The 20967-nt window shown below is 41.6% G+C and overlaps 1 protein-coding gene across 1 annotated transcript; it reads left to right on the top strand.

The window, feature by feature from the left end:
• Nucleotides 1-451: 451 nt before the first annotated feature.
• Nucleotides 452-20946, top strand: CROT (carnitine O-octanoyltransferase). The gene is made up of 17 exons (XM_080581733.1): nt 452-609; nt 903-1026; nt 5888-6012; nt 6905-7086; nt 7268-7392; nt 10037-10145; nt 12367-12460; nt 12556-12681; nt 13108-13209; nt 13843-13926; nt 14034-14141; nt 14407-14537; nt 15932-16055; nt 17873-17951; nt 18549-18642; nt 18819-18938; nt 19999-20946. The coding sequence occupies exons 2-17, from the start codon at nt 912-914 to the stop codon at nt 20117-20119; spliced, it is 1839 nt and encodes a 612-aa protein (XP_080437859.1). The 5' UTR covers nt 452-609; nt 903-911; the 3' UTR covers nt 20120-20946.
• Nucleotides 20947-20967: the final 21 nt, after the last annotated feature.

The following is a 20967-nucleotide window of genomic DNA, read 5'->3' on the forward strand; positions in this document are numbered from 1 at the left end:
GTCAGACTGGGTAAGCCTTGTGTTGCTTGCCCAGCCCAAGTGTGGCAAAGCACTTGCTCCGGAAGCAAGGACTGCTCTAAACCCTGCTCTTACCCTCGTGTTCGCCCCCACTCCCGTGGTGGGGCTGCTCACCAACACTCTACCCTACGGGCCTCCCAACCACACGCCCTGCTAACAGCCTGCACACAAACCCGGGACCCTGCTCCGCTCTGTGTTACAGAAACACCCTTCTTTGATCCCCAGCCCTTCCCCACTGGAAACCCCAAGGCAAGGGGCTTGTGGGGGGGGGGGGGGGACACCCGCTGGGAAGGGCCCCTCAGCCGGTGTCCTGCGGCACGCAGACGAGGCGCCCAGACCCACCCCCAGCCCAGCAGCGACACTTTCCCCCTTTGTCCTTTGACTCCAGCCCACCCCCTCCGCGGGCCCCCAGCCCTCGGGCTCCCTTCCCTTCTCCCTCCCCTCCGCCTCCGCCCCGACCCCGCCCGGCCGCCCCGCTCCGCCTCCCGGGCCCGCTGGGAAGTGGGGCAGAGGGGACGCTGCCCGGGCGCTGAGCGGCCGGCCGGAGGCGGCGGCAGCGACGGGGACGGCGACGGGGACGAGCCGGGCGAGGTGAGCGCTGCCCGGCCCGGCTGGCTCCGGGCGGCTCGGGTAGGGCCGCCGGTGGCTCCGGGCCCTGCCGGGCGCGGCCTGGTTTGTGCGCTTAACGCGGGGGGAAGCGGTCGGTAGCCCCTTGGTGGGCGTCGGCCCGCCGTGAGCGTGGCTTTGGGGTGACGGGCCCCCGAGTCCTCCTCTCTGGCGTCCGCGATGTTTCCCTGCGGAAGGGGTTTTGGGGGGAGGGAGCGGGGTAGGTAGATAAATCATCTGCCTTCAACTTCATCGAGAGCCCTGGCGTTGCGCTGCAGGCCTGCAACATGGAGAAACAAGTGCAGGAATCCACCGAGGAGCGGACATTTCAGTACCAAAATTCGCTGCCTTCGCTGCCGGTGCCTCCTCTGGACGAATCTTTGAGTAAATACCTCGAGTCAGGTAAGGGCTTTGGCTAATTTAACGGCAGTGCGGCGTGTGCCCTCGTAACCAGGCCGACCTGAGTGAGACTCCTTGGAAGTAGTGCTCCTACAGACAGCCTGTATCAGTCTCGAGAGCTGAGGAATCCAGCCAAGGTTAGGGCACAAAAGCGCTTTTTTCAGTTTCAAAACAGGAAGCTAAATGCCCAGAGCAACCCGAGTAAAACTTCATGCCTTACAACACTTACCTTTTTTGAGCATGAAAGGAAATCAGATATATGGGAAGGTTAATTTCTTAGTTTTTTTCCCCCTCCCGAGGGCTTTCTTTTTTTTTTTTTTAATTTTTATTTTTTAGCTGTATCAGTTGTCTAACAAAAGGTGTTCCTCCCTCTACAAGTGTGTTTTGCATAATGACTACTTTGCTTGTCCATGACTGTGTTTACCCAGGACTTTTGTGGAAAAAAAGTGATTTCAAACTTTTTATTTTTTTTCTTTTCTCATTAACGTTATTAATTATACAGCAGTAGGAAAAGCCAGAGGTGGGCATTTTTTTGGTGGTTTACCTTGGGGAGGTTTCTGCCTTGAAACGTGAGCTGTCTAAAGACAATTGTGTAAGAGAAGTTGTGAAAACAAAAGTGCAAATGTGTCTAGCTCTGTTTAGGGCTAGGCTAAAGGCCCCTGAGCAGAGCTGACTGGTGAGGTCTTTGTTATCATACCAGACTTTGATACATCATGGAGGACAAAGATACATTACCCAATATCTTAAGGTTTTTTTCCTGCGCTTCTTTAACTAGTTTCAGAGCTCAGAGACATAGAGCTTTTCTCTTGAATGTCTGCTTTGTGTCTTACCATCCTACCTGTAATACAGGAATGGTAACAGAATAAAACCTGAAGTTCTGTCCTCAGCAGAAATATGTTACACTGTAATTTCCCTTTCCCAAAAGATAAATCCTGAAATTCACTGAGTTCCCTTTTTTCCTGTGTGTATTGGAAATGGTCCCATATCACGTTGCGATAGTGGTAGGTTTTCTTTGTTGTTTGTCATGTCATCGCTTTTTGATAGAGAGTGTTGAAATGGTGGTTTTTAGAGCAGGGAGGGGAAGGAGGTGTTTTCAGAGGGGTGCGTGTGTGTCTCAACAAAATTCTTTTGCTTTATTGTAATGCACAGAATCATAGAGTATCTTGAGTTGGAAGGGTCCCACAAGGATCATTGAGTCCAATTCCTGGGTTCACAAAGGGCCGCTGAAAAATCAGACTGTATATCTGAGAGCGTTGCCCAAATGACGGGGGCTAAACTCCTTGAACTCCAGCAGGCTCAGTGCCATGACCACTGCCCTGGGGAGCCTGTCCCAGTGCCCGGCCACCCTCTCAGTGAAGAACCTTTTCCTAACATCTAGCCTGACCCTCCCCTGTCTCAGCTCCATGCTGTTGATTAACTTAATTTGTGCTGTTGTAGTAGTGAACATACAAAAACAGAATTGCCCTTCAGAGCTTAGTTTTGTAAATCCAGCTGGCTCTCTAAGTTAATAAATAACTCTCTCCAGGAGTGATGATACCTGACAGTGAACTCTTGCTTTTCTGCTTCTGATCTGTGTTTTCATAAACGGCATGAAAAAAAAATCCAGTTGAGGAGAGATGTGTTAACCTAAAGTTATCTCCTACTTACTGTTCCTTGTACATAAGCCATTTCATAATTTTGATCGTTGTTGTTGATCTTTAGTCTCAGTGGAAGTTGGAGGAAACATTAATCCAGTATTTGCTGTGATGCCAATGATCCTCCCTTGTACAAGTCACTTAAAGCAGAATCTGCAGGGCACAGTTATCAGACGTGGCCTCTCAGTGACAAAGGCCAACTCCCTCAGCACTCATGGGCACCTCATCAAGTCCCTCAGAGTTACTCACGTCCAATTTCTTTAAGTGTTCCCTCTGCTAACCTTCTTCCACCGAGGTTAGGTCTTCCTCGCTCCTTTTCAAAATAACTTTATTTTTATCCTAATAACGAAAGAAATTCCAGTATTTTGCATTACCTATCTAAAGGAGAAAAGCTAAGATCCATTTTCAGATACATCCTGGCCTCCTTACGCTACTCCACAAGAGTATAATAGAAGTCTTAGTGTTTTTCACATTTCCCTGGATAAACACAGAAAGCATGGGTGCTATTTGAGGGGTGACCAAGACTACGTAGACAGCCTCTGCGCCCACTGGCAGGTTCTACATCCGAAAATGGGAGAAAGCAGCTCGCCTAGATGTGATAAAAGGAACCCATCCAAAGCAGACCGGAGCGTAAGGGTGTGGAGCGTAAGGGTGTAATTGCCTAGGGGCCCCCTTTGTTTGGGGTCCCTCCTCAGAAACACCCAGCTCAAGCTCTCTCAGAAGTTTTTTTTTTGTTTGTTTGTTTGTTTGTTTTCTTGGCTTATTAACATTGTGGAAACCTGGAGTCAAGCCCTCTTATGGTGTTTGACTCGCATAATTTCCATAACACTATCTCAGTGGATGAGGGCAGAGCAATGTATACTGTCAATACTGATTTTAACAAGGCTTTTGGCACGTCAGAAGCTTCCTTTTACATCCTTAGAGACGAACTGGTAAAGTGTGGCCTAGATAGTGGACAGTCAGGTGGCCTGAAAACCCTCTCAGCTGTTGGGCTCAAAGGTTTGTGATCAGTAGCACATATTCCAGATATAGGCAAGTTTATGATGGTATACCCCGGGGTTCACTGTCGTTTAACATCTTCATTAATGGCCAACATGGTTCGAGGTGTGGAGCACCTCTCCTATGAACAGTGGCTGAGAGAGCTGCCTTTGTTCAGCCTAGAGAAGAAATGTTTATGGGAAGACCTCACTGTGGCTTTTCAGTTCCTAAAGGGGTCTTAAAGGAAAGGCAATGTAAGAATTATCACCAAGGCCTGTAGTGATAGGACAAAGGGTAATGGTTTCAAATTGAAAGAGGCTAGATTTAGAATAGATATTGCAAAGATTTTTTTAGTATTATTTTTACACCCCACTGGTAATTAGGCACTGGAACGGTTGACCCAATGAGATTGTGAATGCCCACCCTTAGAAGTGTTCAAAGCCGTGTTGGATGAGGCTTTGGGAACCTGACCTAGAATAAGGTTTGCAGCTGGCACAGAGCTGGAAGGAGTGGCTGATGTGCCGGGTGGTTGCAGAGCCGTCAGAGGGACCTCGACAACCTGGAGAAGTGAGCCAACGGGCGCCTCGTGGAGTTCAGCCAACAAAGGGAAATGTCAAGTCCTGTTCCTGGGGAGGTATAACCCCCACACACACCAGTACAGGTGGCGTTGGGGCTGGGGCTGGAAAGCAGCTTTGCAGAAAAGCCCTTGGGCTCCTGGTGTACATGAAGTCAACCGTGAGCCAGTAATGGAGCCTTGCAGCAAGAAAGTTCAGCAGTATTCAAAGCTCCATTACAAGGAGGCTTGGGAGGATTCTGTCATGTGTATAAGTACCTGGTGGAGGTGGGTGAAGAAGGCAGGTGCAAACTCTTCACAGTAGTATGCAGTGACAGAACAAGAAGCGACAGTCACAAACAGAAATTCAAGACATTCCATTTAAAAATAAGAAAACCTACTTTACTCTGAGGGTGGGCAAGCACTGGAATAGGTTGCTGTCGGGGAGGTTGTAGAGTCTGCATCTTTGGAGATGCTTAAAGCCTGGTGTGGTCCTAAGCAACCTGCTCTAGCTGACCCTGCTGAGTTGAGGTGTTGGACTGGATGTTCTCCCAAGATCCCTTCCAACTTCAGCTCCACGATTCTGCGGAGAAGAAAGAAGTGGTTGAAGGCAAGCAGTCGTAATTCCAGCAAGACGTAGTTGTGAGGAAGTACGGTTTTAATTCCATGAGGGTAGACAAGTACTTGAAGCCATTATTTCTCCCCGAAGCTAGATTAGAGATGATACAGATACTTGTTTAATTTTTAGTAATTGTGTATCCTTCCCCATTTCTTAACATTTGTAAGTCGGTCACAGGATTAGCTGTAGCAAGACAGACAAGAAAATACCTGACAGTGTCCAGCAACCTCAAATACGAGTTAGACTTCATTGTGTCAGCCTTGAATGAGCAGACGCCCCCACAGGTCTGTTTGCCAGTGACTTGCCAGTCTTAAGTATAAAGATAACAGAAAAATACATTGTACACAGTGTTAGTACATGGTACGGCGTATGAGATATACCCCTATACAAACCCACGTCAGCAGTGCTTGCTGATAACTATAAATGACACTGTAAAGAGGTTTTAAGGAGGCTTTTTGATGAAAATAATGAGTTCTGCAAATATTTACGGAGAACTTTGGACTGTATGGTGTATGATCTGAGAAAAATCCAGAAGTATTTTAAAATACAAAAATTGGACAGTATTAACTGTCATCAGCGTCATTCAAGTAGGGATAACGTAGGGACAGTTGAGATTTGATGGGTACGGTGCTTGTAGGCCATGGATGGGCTTGAAAATAAAGGCAAGTAGCTTATAGTTGGTGCAGTAAGGTGACAGACATGTATGGCTCAATGTATTAAGGTACAGAGTTCCTGTAAACTTAGTTATTCGTTGAGTTCTTTGGCAGCTGATGAAGACACAGGACTCCATGGTATTTCCAGTTATAGTTTAAAATAGATTGGATTCATTTACCTGTTACATATTTCAGGCTTTCAGCAATTGTTGAAATCTGACATCGTATTTGTTTAAAAGTATGTACTTATGTCTTTATTAGAACACACTGGTTTAATTACAGCTTTTAAAAGGTGTTTTTCCCCCCCAAAAATGTATGTTTACGACAAATAAATTTGGGATACTTTCATCCACTCCCCTGTGGACATCTTTATCTTGGAATAAATCTCAGCATACAGTTCTCTTTAAAAACATTTCCTTTTTTACAGTGAAGCCATTTCTAAATGAAGAAGAATATCAAAGAACTGAGGATATAGTGAAAAAATTTGAAAATGGGATTGGCAAAGAGTTGCATCAGAAATTACTGGAAAGAGCTAAAACAAGAAGGAATTGGGTAGGTATTTAGGTATGTAAGAAATTGTAATTGAACTTACTCCTCGGTTGTGTATGCATGTTACTGCCGCTGCTTTGCTCGGAGAGAAGATATCAGCACCTCTCTGGAGAACAAGTGATAAGCTGGTTGTTCAGCATATGGTTTTGAGAGGCACTTAGCTGTGATTTTTTTTTTTCTTCTTAGGATCTGCCACTTGGCCTATGGATATGAGCACACTTGCTTGTATATCTGTGATTTTTTTCAGTTGGGAGCTAAGAGAGTTCTCTAACTAAAATGCGAAGTTACCAGCTTTTGAATGCTCTGTCTGTCTGTCAGTCTTTTCTTCTGTTACCTGCTTTACCCTACCATGTAGGGGAGGGAGGTAACTTAAGAGTTTGGTCCCTCTCTTTCTTGAGGAAGGGATTCAGTGGGGGCCATTCATGAGAACTTTGCAAGTCTTAACGTGACACATGCCGGAGTGGGCATTTTCAGGTGACAGAAAACTGTGTTGTGAACTGTCCATCGCAGATCCTCACTCGCACAAATTCTCTTTCCTTCCCTTCTTCGTGCTGTAACGGCTGATACTCACAGCAGCCAGAGCTGGCACATGCAAGAGTTCTAGATGATGATGAATATCAGGGAAGAACTTTTCATAGTTCTACATAATTTTACAGTTTAATAGCCTGAAGTAGTATTGAATATTATTTCAACAGCTTGCAAATAAGAGAAGAGCTAGATGTAGTGTTACCTTCAACAATTAGGTTTTGAACCACTCTCCTGCCTTCTGTTATATAGGAACTACTATTCAAAACATTGAAAAACAAACCAAACAAAACCCATGCAGATCAGGCAGTGATTATTAGAGAATTAATGTCTGAAAGTTATTCTGATGCTAAACATTTTTCATTTTCAGCTGGAGGACTGGTGGCTGAACGTGGCTTATCTTGATCTTCGCATAGCAACGCAAATCCACTGCAATATGGGCGGCCCTGCTCCCTATATTGAACACTGCTGGCCATCCAAAGAAGGCACTCAGATAGAGAGAGCGTGTATCAATATATGGCACACCCTGAAATTCTGGGAGCTGTTACGAGAGTAAGAAAATATTTAGAATCAATTATTTCTTCTTACTGATCTGTGCGTACTTCAGTAGTGAAAATATGTTTATGTTCATTGGCACAAGGTCTGTACAGTAGAAGATGGGCTTGTCTTACCTTGACTTACTTCCATAATTATCACCTCTCATGCTTAATTTTGGTATATTTGTTTACTGCAGAGAGAAGGTGCCTATAGAGAGATCTAGGGATGATGTTCTGGACATGAACCAATTTCGAATGCTCTTCAACACTTGCAAGGTTCCTGGAATTACCAGAGACTCAGTCTGCAACTATTTTAAGACTGGTAAACAAATACAGATTGTGGTTTAATACAAGCAAATGATTTTGTGTTGGAGGCTAATGGAGCAGTCATTTTAACCATCAACTACTTGCTTCTTCAAAAACTAAATCAGATACTGGTTGTTGAGTGCTTACATAAAGAAGCAAATAAGAAATCAGATCCACTAATGACTTTTTGGTACGATGTTTAGTCCTTCCTTATTTAACCTTGTTCAAGGTTAAAAGAAAGCTCTGCTACAAATTGTATGTTACCAGCCTGATGCCTCTAAGAATTGCAGTGCTAGCATTAAGAATTAAAAAAGACAAATTCCATACATTATAAATGTAGGTGTATTACATGTATTGTTTGGACAGAATTGCAGCATTGTTTGTAATTGTGTCCTTTTCTCTGGAATGCTTTTCTGGAGTGTGCTCCCGTTACATTCTGTTGGGATAATTCTTACATACTTTCTGTCGCTGTGCTGGCTCTTGGCTTAGCCAACTTCTTTTATTTTCAGTCTTGAAAATACTCCGTAGAGTTTCTTGAAGCCATTCTCTTAAGTTCCTAACAGTTTTCTGGAGTGCTTGGTCAAGAGCTGAAGTAAAAGTGTAATGTCCTTCACTAACGTATATTGTAGCATTAGCAACCAGCTAACTGAAAACATAACACCCCTCTCCCACACACACATTTGGATGCGTCTGGAGGTGTTCAGGAGCATTGCTCTAGTTAATCGTGTGAGATGTGAGTTCCTGAAAGACTCAGGAGTTCAAGAGGAAAGATGTATTGCCTTGCCCCACAGAAATTATATAAGGAAATCTCCATGCCACAGGAAGTGAAGAGAAAAACACAAAGCTGAAGGTGCATTTCAGGGGGGTTATTTTAGGGTTACAATTGAAGAATCAATTTAAATACCAAGTCCGAATGGTGGAAATTCAGTGTTATGATCACACTTACTAAGCAAAGCTGTGATCTTGTGGATACGCAAGTCATTTACATCCCTTTTTTACCTTAAAATATTATAAGATCTTTAAACAGTCTTGCTTATGTTATTTTTAATGTCATACACAACATGTGAAATCCATTTCCATGTAGATTGTCCGTCTCCAGGTGAAATACTTAGTTCAATTAGTTGTCTGTGTGATTCATGGAGAAATACGAATACCTCTAGGGAAGGATTTGGGTCATCCAGATATGCAGGTACATAAGACAGAAGGAATTGCTATCTGGAGAGGGATCTGTTTCTCTCCTTTGGCTACAGAGGGAACTGACGTTGTCTAAACACTTGACGTAAGATTGAGATTGCAGAGTAGGACACCTAAAATTTGACCAGTAATGTCAGCTTGGAGTCAAAGACCAGACTAAGATGAAGGCAAAAGACCTTGATCAGTGGAGCCTGGAGAGCTGTTTGGTTCACCCTGCAGCAAACACCTTACTGAGGACAGATGAAGAGCTCACTAGATTTCAGTAAATGTATTGAATAGATCTCCCCCAGCTGCAGTCAGAGATCAGACACGGAGTTGTAGGTATCTTAACTTCCGAACTTAATTCTCCCCCTTGCTTTAGACAGCTAAGTTTAGGAGGATGCTCCATAAAATGCCCTAATTTGTTGTCATCCCTTCTAGTTTTGGTTATGTTAGATCTTAATTTCATGATCTGTGAGAATGTGGTTTGCATGAAATGAGAAATTCCACATCCTTGATCAGATTGTATTGAATTGCATTAACTAATTTAGAAAGTAGAGCCATAAAGATAGCTGCATAAGAATCTGATTGTTAAGATAAAGGCTTTTGTGGGCTTGTGTTGAGTTAAATAGTTGTGGATAAAGAAGCATACGTTTCTTCTTTGTCCTTGGGCAAAGTTTTGTATTACAAGAGCTGTAGCACAGTGGCTCAGTTTCAGAAAAATGTAGCCAAAACCAGATTTATCATCTGTTTTTATCACAAACTTTTCCAACTTTTTTTTAGTATTAATGCCAGGTAGATGGATATGATAAGACAGTGCTGTGCAAACGTACTTGAGCTACTGTGGGCCAGTACCACCTGTGTTTCTGTATAATGTCCAAATTTGTGTGTTAGTTCCATTTTTACAGACTTGCACGTGCTGATCAGGTCTAATTGACTTCCGTGCACATCTCTGTTCTTGAGATGCATATGTGAAACTTGTCAAATAAACACCCTGAGAAGTGAGGGACTCAGTTCAGGAATCGAATCAAGTGGAAAGTACCTTAGCAACTTGCTTACTGCATTATGTTTCCTGCCCCTCCCCTTTGCACCCCCCTTCCCTTTTTTTTTTTTTTAACAAAACAAATGTCAGTAATTACTCTTGTTTTGGCAGAGGGTGTTCCTGCCTACAAGGTACACGAATAAATGATGTTTACTACTAGGTAACGACAATGACTTGAAGTCGTTAATAATGGTGTATGTATATAAGTTATGTACTTGTATAGATTTTCTCTGAGACCTCTTAAAACTTCAACACTGCAGTAAGATCATGAAGTTGGTCTTTGAAAATTATTCTTTTTAATGTGATCCTCTTTTTAACTCTATGAAGTCTGCCTCATTTTGAAGAAAAATGGGTCTGTAGGACTTGCTGAATAGTTTTCCTTTATCTGTCACTGACTTTATCCCTGGTGCTGGATTTTCACATTTGGTGTTTTGCTTTGTTTCAGCGGCTGAAGGTGAATGCCCGTCCCACTTAATGGTCCAGTGTCGAGGCCGAGTGTTTACATTTGATGCTATACATGAAGGAAACATGCTGACTCCTCCAGAGATTTCCAGGTTTTCAAACTACCTTGTTTCAAATGAGCTGCATACCAAAGATAGTTCTTTTTCTGTCCCTCTCACTCCAAAGAGCTAGGGCTGAGAGAGACTACAACTTTTCCTGCAGCTGCAAACATTCAGATTCTAGTGAATTTTGGATTAGTAGATGGCATCTTCTTACCATGAGTCATAGTCTTGTTCTTTTGTAGCACACCCATCAACATCATGCAAAAGGGGTGAATGAAGGTGTTTCAGTAGGAAACATCATCTATGTGTGATGTTTTTTGACGTGGAATTATCAGGACTATAAGTAACACCATTCCTTTCAGGACCAATTTGCACTGATAATTGTCTTAGTGCTACTTCATCATTACAGAATCACAGAATCATCTAGGTTGGAAGAGACCTCCAAGATCACTGAGTCCAACCTCTGACCTAACACTAACAGGTCCTTCACTAAACCATATCACTAAGCTCTACATCTAAACATCTTTTAAAGACCTCCAGGGATGGTGACTCAACCACTTCCCTGGGCAGCCCATTCCAATGCCTAACAACCCTTTCAGTAAAGAAGTTCTTCCTAACATCCAACCTAAACCTCCCCTGGCGCAACTTCAGCCCATTCCCCCCTTGTCCTGTCACCAGGCACGTGGGAGAACAGACCAATCCCCACCTCGCTACAGCCTCCTTTAAGGTACCTATAGAGAGCGATAAGGTCGCCCCTGAGCCTCCTCTTCTCCAGGCTGAACAATCCCAGCTCCCTCAGCCGCTCCTCGTAAGACTTGTTCTCCAGACCCCTCACCAGCTTCGTTGCCCTTCTCTGGACTCTCTCTAGCACCTCCATGTCTTTCTTGTAGCGAGGGGCCCAAATCTATCAAGGATGAAGCACGACTATCCTTTTGATAACGTTTCAAACCTAATCCATCTGTGGTTAATTTTGAAAAGAGTAGAGGGGCTGGAATTCCTGTTGGTGAGTGCAGCCGTCAAAAATCCAAGTATAAGTTGATTTTCTGCTAGTTACAGAGCAGTGCGGCAGCATTTCATTTTCTTTCGATGTGTTTGTGCAAGACCAGGGATAACTGACCACGTTTGTGGTTCTTTTCATACTCCTGAACTGCTGCAAAGAAACAGAAATAATTTGGTTCTTTAAATAATAAATTTTGTTATGTTTCAAGCTTTTCCATGCTGCATCTCCACTCTCCCAGTAGCATGCAGAAGTGACAGCTTTTCAAACTGGCAGTAGTTACGTCCACAGGCTTTTCTGCTCTCTCAGTTCTAATGTCACATACAGAGGTAGTTTCAGCATAAGCCCTTTCCGATCAATTTCAGATCTATATGCATCTACTTGCTAGAGAGGGATTGTACATTTCATCGAGGTCTTCTCCAACTTAAGTGATTCTATGATCTAGGAAGAATTTATGGCATTTGTGCAAGTGCTGGTTATAGAGCACAGCAGAAGGCTTTTTTTAAAAAAATCCAATTTTTTTGGCAATTAAAACTGACCCATTTCCTTAGGCAAGGCAAAAAATAGAGAAGCTCAAAAATCACTTTTTTTTTTTTTTGAAAGTTTGGTACTTTAGGATTCAACATCTGTATTTCTGACTTATATAGTTGTACAAGTTAGATCAAGCAAACAACAAGGAAGTGAACAACTAGAATACGGACAAAAACCCTAAAACTTTCTGTTGGCAATGTAACCCTCTGTTAATAGCTCTTCAAAGGGGCAGCATAAGGAACCAGTAGGAAGAAGTATTCTTGTGTAGCTGAGTCTCTCCATTTAGGATGTACTGCAGTTACTGTTCTGTAAATTCTATTTTTTTTCTTGAGTGAAAGTTTTTCCATTGTGTCTCATTAGCTGCTATAAAAGCTGGAGACCTGCAGTATTGCTGACTTGTTGCTCAGGAAAGTCTGATCTTCCCTGTTGAAGACTTAAATCCAGTTTTAAATTGATCTAAGTGCATGCTTAGCACTTTAGGGTCATGGTAGTTTACATGTAAGTCTGTACTGTGCTGGCAACTGCAATTGGAATTGTCTGTTAGTGACTGAACACAAAGCAGATTTTCAGCTGCCCTTCACACAAATCAGCTCCCTCAGACCCTCCTTAAAATTTATATTAGCTTGTGAATGTGGAACAAAAGTTACAGCTCGACAGGAGAAAAAAAAAAGAGATAAAAACGATGTTTTTGATACATCTTCGTATGTTCCTTGTTAACTTTAGCTTTTTGAAATCTTCTTATAGGCAACTTACATATATCCAGAAAAGATGCCATAGTGAACCAGCTGGACCAGGACTGGCAGTCTTGACAAGCAATGAAAGGACAAAATGGGCAGAGGTTGGAATCCTTCGACAGTTTTTTCCTCATAAAAAAAATTTGTGACCACTGCAAATACTTCATTTCACTTAACTCTGCCATTTTCTGCTTTCTAGATACGTGAATATTTAATTGGTCTTGATCCAAAGAACCTAGCCCATCTTGAAAAGATTCAGAAAAGTTTGTTCACCGTCTGCCTGGATGATTCTAGTCCCCATGTAACTCCTGAGAACTACACCGAGGTAGCTAAAGATTTTCGATAGTTCTTATCTGCCCTTTATATAGTTTTTTTCTCTGCATATGTGCATGTTCTTTCTGTGGTGAAGTAGCACCTTGCTTCTTTATAACTGAGAAAATGAAGCAGATCAATGTGCAGATAATGTTTCTTGTTGATCCACAGGAATAATTAAATAGTTTGAATTGTTAAGATATTGTAAGTGAGAATAGAGGAAATAGACCTTTGTAGTCTTTGCTCTCCATGCTTCAGGGTCCTTAGAAATATAGTCATCAACTTGTTACCACTCTTAATTGTTTCATCTTTAGTTGCATGAAAATGTCTTCTCTATCGGGCAGGCCTCACCATCTTAATGTAGGTTAGTTTTGGCTGACAGAGGTTGGCAGCGTACTTCATATTTCTGAAAACCCACAGTGTAAAATTTTTGCTTTAGGTTACGAGGCTGGGGGTAGTGGGTGATCCAACTGTGCGCTGGGGAGATAAATCCTACAATTGCATTTTCTTTTCCAATGGAACCAGCAGTGCATTCTGTGACGTAAGTTAAAAAACAAAAAAAAAAACAACACAAACACAATTCCCCTTATAAACCTTTCGAGTATTTACTTAGTAAGTTTTCCCTTTCAGAGTATTAAATGTTTAACATGTTACTTTTTAGTTTAGCCTGGTTTTCCGGGCAGCTTGTCTGGCAAGTTTCCAAAAGCAGTCTGCTTTTACAGTGATCGATGTTATACCGTACCTGATTTAAGAACATGAGCTCTGAAATCCTAATCTTATTTCTGTCTTTAACACTCCCTCGTTAGTTTCGGAAGTAAATTGCATGAGAAGGCTAAAAATGAATTCTTTATGTTGAACAAGTGTGTTCTTAAACTCAGATTGTTTTTATTCTTAAATGACAGTTCTTAAGTGGCCATAAAGGTCTACAACCTGCCTGCAATCTGCTTCTCTACAGCTGTGCTGTGCCTATCTAGATGCAGAGCAGTCAAAACAGCAGGTGGACTTACAGTAGTTCTATAAGTATTGTAGAAGAACTAGAAAAACAAGTCCAACGCTCTGTTGTAAAGCTGCTAGTCTGTGGGGATAAGAAGTGGGGTAGGGGAAAAAAACCAAAACAATATGATCCTCTTGCAGTCATGCAAATAATGCAATATCTCGTCCTGTATGATTCCAGCATTCTCCTTTTGATGCCATGGCTTTAATTACCATGTTAGTGTATACCGATGGCAAGATTATTGAGAACGAGGGAAAATGGAAGGTACGTATACTTTAATCTTTCAAATGTATTAGTTAGTGTCAATTTTTTTTTATGGGTAACATTTTCTGTTTTCTCCTTTTTTTTTTTTCCTGTCTGCCTGCTCCCAGGGATCAGATAAAGTGAGGGATCTTCCATGGCCAGAGGAACTTGTATTCACGGTGGACCAAAAGGTTATTAATGAAATTGGACGTACTAAAGAAATATATTACAAAAAGGTGAAATTTCTTGCTGTTTCTCCTAATTGTCATTGATTTTTTTCATTGCGTTTGTGTGGTTTTAGCTGTTCTTTCTGCCAGACAACAGAGGTAAATATGTTATGAATTGATGACTTAGGGGATTTAAAACCATGGTTAAATTTGTACCATTTTTGCTTTGTGTTGAATATGTTTCATTTGAAGTGAACCAAGTTGTGATATTTGAAATGACTTGACTTCTGTGTGTTTTGTTTGTTTTTTCTTTTTTCCTCCTGTGGCTTAACAGGTATCTGAACTGGAACTAGTGAGTTACGCCTTCACATCCTTTGGCAAAGCATTGATTAGGAAGAAGAAACTTCATCCTGATACGTTTGTGCAGCTTGCCCTTCAGCTGGCTTATTACAAATGTCACGGGCGGTAAGAAAAGCTCATTACCCAGATTATGAATGAAAAAACAGAGCATTGAATAGAGGTGTGGGTCTGGAGATGTAATGCAGGGGCCTTGCAGTGCCACTGTATAACTTGCTATAGGGATAAAAGAATGAAGAAGCAAGGTTTTGCTTTGTTTTGTTTGCTTTGAAGATCAAATGAGGCCTTGTTTTGCACCACTGAAATTCAAGGGGCTTCTGCTCTTGGCCTCAGAAGGATTGTCCTTGTTCCCCTCACAGGGATCATGTGCATACATACTATGGAATGGAGGGCAGACAAAAGTCCATAACAACATGAGTTTGGACTGTACAAAGTAAATAACGGGGCAAATGGCAAACTTGCAATGGGTCAGGATTCCTTAATGCCAAACAGTTGCTCAGATGGAGTAGAAATCTTTATTTGTAGCAGCTGACAGCCATCAGTAAAATAGTTAGGCTTCCAAAGCTGTAAAAGAACTCTTAGACTTCAGTGCCTCACTTTCCTTCAGCACCATTAATTATGGAAGTTTGGGTGTAGTAATAGAGACAGGGACCCTCCAGAAGCGTGGCTCAGCAGTTTTGTGTGTGTCATTTTATTTTGGATTCTTGGTAAAAGACACTGTTCTTCCTGGTACTGGTGTTCCCAAATTTCTCTTTGCTAGCTAGCCATGATTATGGCTTGGATGAGTCATTACTGACCTAGCAAGTATTGCTTGCTTCGGAAAAAAAGAGGGTTTCATCATGTGAGTATGGCGTTTAGTCACTGGAGGTGCTCGTCCTATCAGACAGGCTAGATCTTGGTTTGCTAAACATTGGAATAAATTGTCTGACTAAAATAGCCTGTTAAGTCTGTTTTAAACACACTATTACGTTGCATTTCAATTGTATAAATGGTAGAATATGGTAGAGCTGGGGACTCTCCAGAGAGTGTGTGACTCTCTCTAGGTGAGTGCCAGTATGCAAGAGATTTGAGCCTTTCCCTTATAAACAGCGAGCGTTGGAAAACACTGCTTACGTCAGGTGCGTCTCTTAAGTTTTGAGCTTTTGTGTGGTGTTAGATGGTTTCTTTGATGGAAATACATAGTGAAACTGAATGCTGCATAAATTCAGCTTAGTTAAACTAGTACAGTACATCTTTAATCAGCAGAAAATAGCCATGACAAGCCAGCCTTTCAAGAAGTGATTACAGCGTTGGCGCTTTTTCAGTCGTCTATCTCATAAAAGCTTGCAGAGCTCCTTTGCGGCTCCTTTTCAGATACACATGCACACACACAAATTAGGGGCTTACGGATGGCTGTAACTGGGCTGGATGCGTAGGATACTTCACAGAACATTTTTTTTCTTGGAGAGAGCAAATAGTTCTGTGAAGTTGATGAGATATTCTTCCCTCATTTTTCTTCTCAGTCCGGGCTGCTGCTATGAGACTGCAATGACCAGGCGCTTCTATCACGGCCGCACAGAGACCGTGAGACCGTGCACTATGGAAGCAGTGGAGTGGTGCAAATCCATGCTGGATCCTTCTGCCAGTGTAAATACAGAAACCCTACTTTAATCATAATGTGTTTAGAAGGCGTGTCATTTGAACTGCTTAAAATTCACTTTCCTACTGTCTCATTAATGGTAGTTGGCTTGTTTCCAGTAAGACAAATTGCAAATGTTGGGTTGCTTGAGGTCTGGCTGCGGTTGCTGGGACTGAGGTGAGCCGTTGTGCGTGGGCTTGGTTTGATTTTTTTTCTATTTACACTTGGTTTTCAAGTCTGTCTTGAGCTATATTCACACTGATTTTCATGCCTCAGAAAGTAACCGGCTGGGTACCAGTGTATTCTGCCATGGAGCGGTTCTGTTGTTTTAATTTTAAAGTGAAATAGGGAAATGTTAATCTAATCATTGAGTCCAAGAGCGAGGTTGAAATCTGCTTGTGTCCTAGTGGCAACAGGGATGTATTCCAGAGCTTGCCTCTGAATAGCTCAGCCAGTGACCTTTCCTTTTCCCAGCAACTACCCTGTAGTGCATGGCTGGCGAGGGATTTCATGCCTTTCTTGCCAAGTGAAAGCTGTACAAAAGCTCCTTCTGTTGTCCTCACTGCACATTGCTCAGAGCGTGAGAAATGATGGAAGGAGAAGATTTGGAACACAGGGCTACACATCTCTAAGGAAATTCAGAGGTTACAGATTGTTAATGTCTCTGAGAAACAGAGGAGTATAGCTGTCGGGAAGTATGTGTGATGGATGATTAGTCCTAAAGAGTGGATTTTCCTGGTCTTCACTGTCTTCTTGTGGCATATGCTGCAGCTTTAAAACTCAGCTTTCGTGCCGTTAGTTACATCTGCTTTCCTATTGCACGTATGGGCTCCTGTTGTTTCCCTGCTATTCAGTTATCTTCTAACCAATTATCAGGCTTTTATGAACAATACACAGAGAGGTTTGTTACTTCCAGCCCTAACAGTAGCCTTCTCTTTCTTTTTGTCATTATCTCCAAATGTCCTCCTAGTGCTGTTTCTTTATGATAATCTCTTAGGGGGCTTTAATAGCATTTAATCTGCTCAATGGCATTGAAATAAACATGCCTAGAAGGCTACTCTTAAGGTACTTGAAACTACCTGAAGTTAGGTGCTTTGGAAGAAAATCCATTTGTGTGACATTTTCTTTTTCCCCTTGTGAGCTTAGCAGCTTGGTTTTTATCCAAATAGAGTGGCTACTGGCAGTGGTTCGCATTCCGTGCTGCAGCCTCGCACATACCGAGTACAAAGATAGAAGGTGCTCCTTGAGTAGTTAAAGAGCTAGCAGGACCTAAGTACAAGCCAAGATGTGTATGTTTTAATTAGGGTAAAGAGGCAAGATGCACTTTTTTCTGCTTTCTCTTCACAATTTTTTTCTTTTTTTTTTTTTTTTTTCTTGTCACGGAAAATGATGCTCATATAAATGCAGCCAGACCTGCTAAAAGCTCATGGGCTTTCTAAGTAAGTGGTAGAAGGCTTTTGGTTTTAATTTCTCTAGTTTACAGTGGCTACCTTGCAGCATTCTTTCAGCTTGTTTGGAAAAGAGCATGAGGCTTAGAATATTAGTCAGTGCAAAAATGACCTGAATAACAGAACACAGATACAGGGAACAAATGAGCAAGTTCTCATGAAAAAGGAATTTGGATCTGGGAGAAAGAGTTTGAGAAATTTAAAAGAATATGGGTGAGTCACAAGGTTCTAATGTACCTTTCAATTCCTCCATTTTCTTCTATCTAAAATTGCTAGAAGTCGTGAAAGGGAAAAACTTGCTGATCAGTGCTTTGTAATGTGTTGTGTTTTTTGTTTTGTTTTGTTTTTTTTTAACCTGTTCCCCTTACTTTAAACAGACATATGAACGCCTACAGCTGATGCATGCAGCGTTTGCAAAGCACAATAAGCTGAGGAAAGAATGTGAGAATGGAAGAGGTACTCTTGGATCCAAAGTTATTTCTTTCCTTGTGGGTGGAAAGGGAACATTTCTGTATGCTAATATATCTTCTGTCTTCTTGTGCTCCATAAAACTACCCCCTTAACATTTTATATGTAAGTAATTTTGGGAAGAGGAACTAAAACCAACTCCTCGTACCCTTCCTTGCACCCTAAATACATTTTCACTTTAAATGTTAATTCAGTTTTTCTGCTGGTGGGCCAATTTCAGTGTGTCGAACTCCTCCTCCTTGCTGAAATAGAAGTTGTTCTTGAGTTTTGTTTTCTGCAGGGTATGCACAGGGTCTGTATTACTTAGCTTATTTGCATTTGGGCTCAGTGTTGCAAACTGAAAGTGTTGAAGGCCTCTTACCAAATATAATTACCAAAATATACCCAAACATTACCAGATATTTGGGAAGTGGTTTTGTGTGCCACAGTGTGAATCTTGTGTTCTTTGTTTTGTTTTGTTTTTTGCTAGACTGTGTCATTTTCTGTCCTTCAGCTGCTATTTGAGCTTCAGCTATCCGGAAAAGAAAAAGCAGAAAAGCGGGAAAAGGTGCTGTTAATGATGCAGTTTGTGCGTTTCTTTGACAGGATTTGACCGTCATCTCCTGGGTCTCCTGCTCATAGCCCAGGAGCAAGGACTCCCAGTGCCAGAACTTTATGTGGATCCTGCCTTCACAGCCAGGTAACCGGGGGTCTTGTCCTGCGGGGAAGCGGTGTCCCTTGGTAACTGAGGACTGACTTTGTTACATTGACCTCAAGCCTGATGATTTTCTGATCTCTAGGACAAAATAACTTTTTGTAAAATGCACTTTGAAATTAACTTTGAAAATGCTGCTTTCGTTTTGTGGTGTTTTACAGTGGAGGAGGTGGGAATTTCGTTCTTTCAACTAGCCTGACTGGCTACACTAGATTCAGTGGATGTGCACTACCTATGGTAGACCATGGCTATGGCTTTTTCTATGCAATCCGAGATGACAGGTGAGGATGTCATTTCATTTTGGGCCTTCATTCTTTCTCTGTATCACAAAAGGAAAGATAGCTAATGACTATGAGGGAAGGAAGGAAAAGATGAAACGTGGCTGAACATGTCAGAAAAGGTTGAGAAGCGAGGTAGAGGAGAATAGAGGCATTGACGTTCTGGGAAAGCACGTGTGGGAGGAAGGACAAATGGTGGAGGTGACACGAGCACCTAGATGCTGACAGTGAGCAGAAAGGAAAGAGTTGGGAAGGTGAAGGGGGGAACAACAGAAGTTAACCTTTAAAATAAGATTTAAAATAAGCTTTCTCCTTAGAGATCATTAAGCGTAACACATGCAAAGGTGTTTTTAAAAAGTAGCTATTGACCGACAGACAGATGGAGCACAGGTGAGCACACTGTCCATCATTTTTTGACGGTGATGCACACACCTCTTGATTCAACGAAGAAGAAGCTAAAGTATTTGGCTTCACTTCTCATAAAATGGTAGCATTTGGAAATATCTAGCTTTGGCTTGTTAGTCTTACAGACAAAAATTACCACTTGTTCACCAAATCAAGTAAATTACTTTGATTACAGTGTGCTGAGATAACCTGCTATTTTGTGATTCAGGTGTAGTTTGATGACTAGTTTCTAAAACTAAATAAAGACTTTACTGTAGATTGGATTCAGTTTGAAAATACAAACCAATTATACTTTTTCCTGTAGCTCTGTTAGCATAAATAAAGATTAGGTAAATAGACAGAAAGTACTTTAAACTAGTTTCTGTGAATTGTATTTCTTCTCTGCATTTTCAAATGTAAGCAGAAAAGTTATGTCAGAGTGTATGTAGAAATGGGTATTTAAATCAAAATACCTAGTTTCAAGATCTGTAAACATTGTCATTTTTACTGAAGGCCGTGGGGGTTTGAATCCTTAAATCTGTATGTTGGGATGGTGTGTTTATTTGCTAATTTTTGCTTCTGAACTTGTTGATAATTTGATTTTTGAGGCTAATTTTTATGACTTATTTTAGACCATGATAATTAAGAGTAATAACTTCATTGTTTTCTGTATTGACAGGATTATTGTTAACTGTTCTTCCTGGAAATCATGCCCAGAGACCAGCGCAGAAGTGCTGTGCAGAACCGTATTCCGGTGTTTTCAGGACATACTGCAGTTAACAATTACAACTCAGTTATAAGGTTGATAATGATATGAAAGAGCCTGTGCAAACTGGCAGGTTATATGCAGAACTTGTAAATGAAACACTACTCAAGAGAACTGTTGTATTCAAGCTCAGACTTGTAATGATCTGTGTGAAATCTACCTGTGTTCATGGGATTTACTGTGGTAACAGTGCCTATTTAAAAGTAATGTAGCCATTTGCAACAGCAATGCAAGTAGTAGTATTTGATCTATGTCAAACTATGCAATATTAAAACATGCCTCAACAATGCAAACATACTTGGGAGATATGGTGTTGGAAACGGAGAATTTATGGGAGATTTGTATTTATGATCTTAGTAGTAACACATAGAATACTTTGTAGTCTAATGATACTGTTCATGCCAGTGGAGCACTTACCTGTGTACTTCAGAGTAACCACACTCTCCTCTTAGGTGACTGTGCTGCCTGTTCGTAGTGGTTTATGAAATAGAAGGGCTGCCTCCATCAGGCTGTGCTGTTTTGTGAGGTATCTTTCACTTCTGCTACCTGGATTATATAAAATAAAGGTTGTATCCGCGTATGGGGATATTCCCACTGCATTTATAATATAAAGGCACTGCAATCTGAAGTATTTTAAAAAAGCCTTCAGTAATAAAGACAGTAGTATATTAATTCCAAATTCCTCAGAGTTTACATCTTCTAGTGAGCTGTGAATTTCTCTGCTGCTTTATACTAGTAATACACAGTAACAGTAAGCACTGAAGGCAGTTTGATGAGACTCTCAGGATTTTAAGACTTTTGATTCCTGTCTTTGAGCAGTTTTGTATTTTCTTCTCTTTAAATAAAATTCTTCTAAAAATCTTTTTTTTTTTTAAATTTGAT

This window comes from Anser brachyrhynchus (genome assembly GCF_964034855.1).
Source record: "Anser brachyrhynchus genome assembly, chromosome: 2".
NCBI lineage: Eukaryota > Metazoa > Chordata > Aves > Anseriformes > Anatidae > Anser > Anser brachyrhynchus.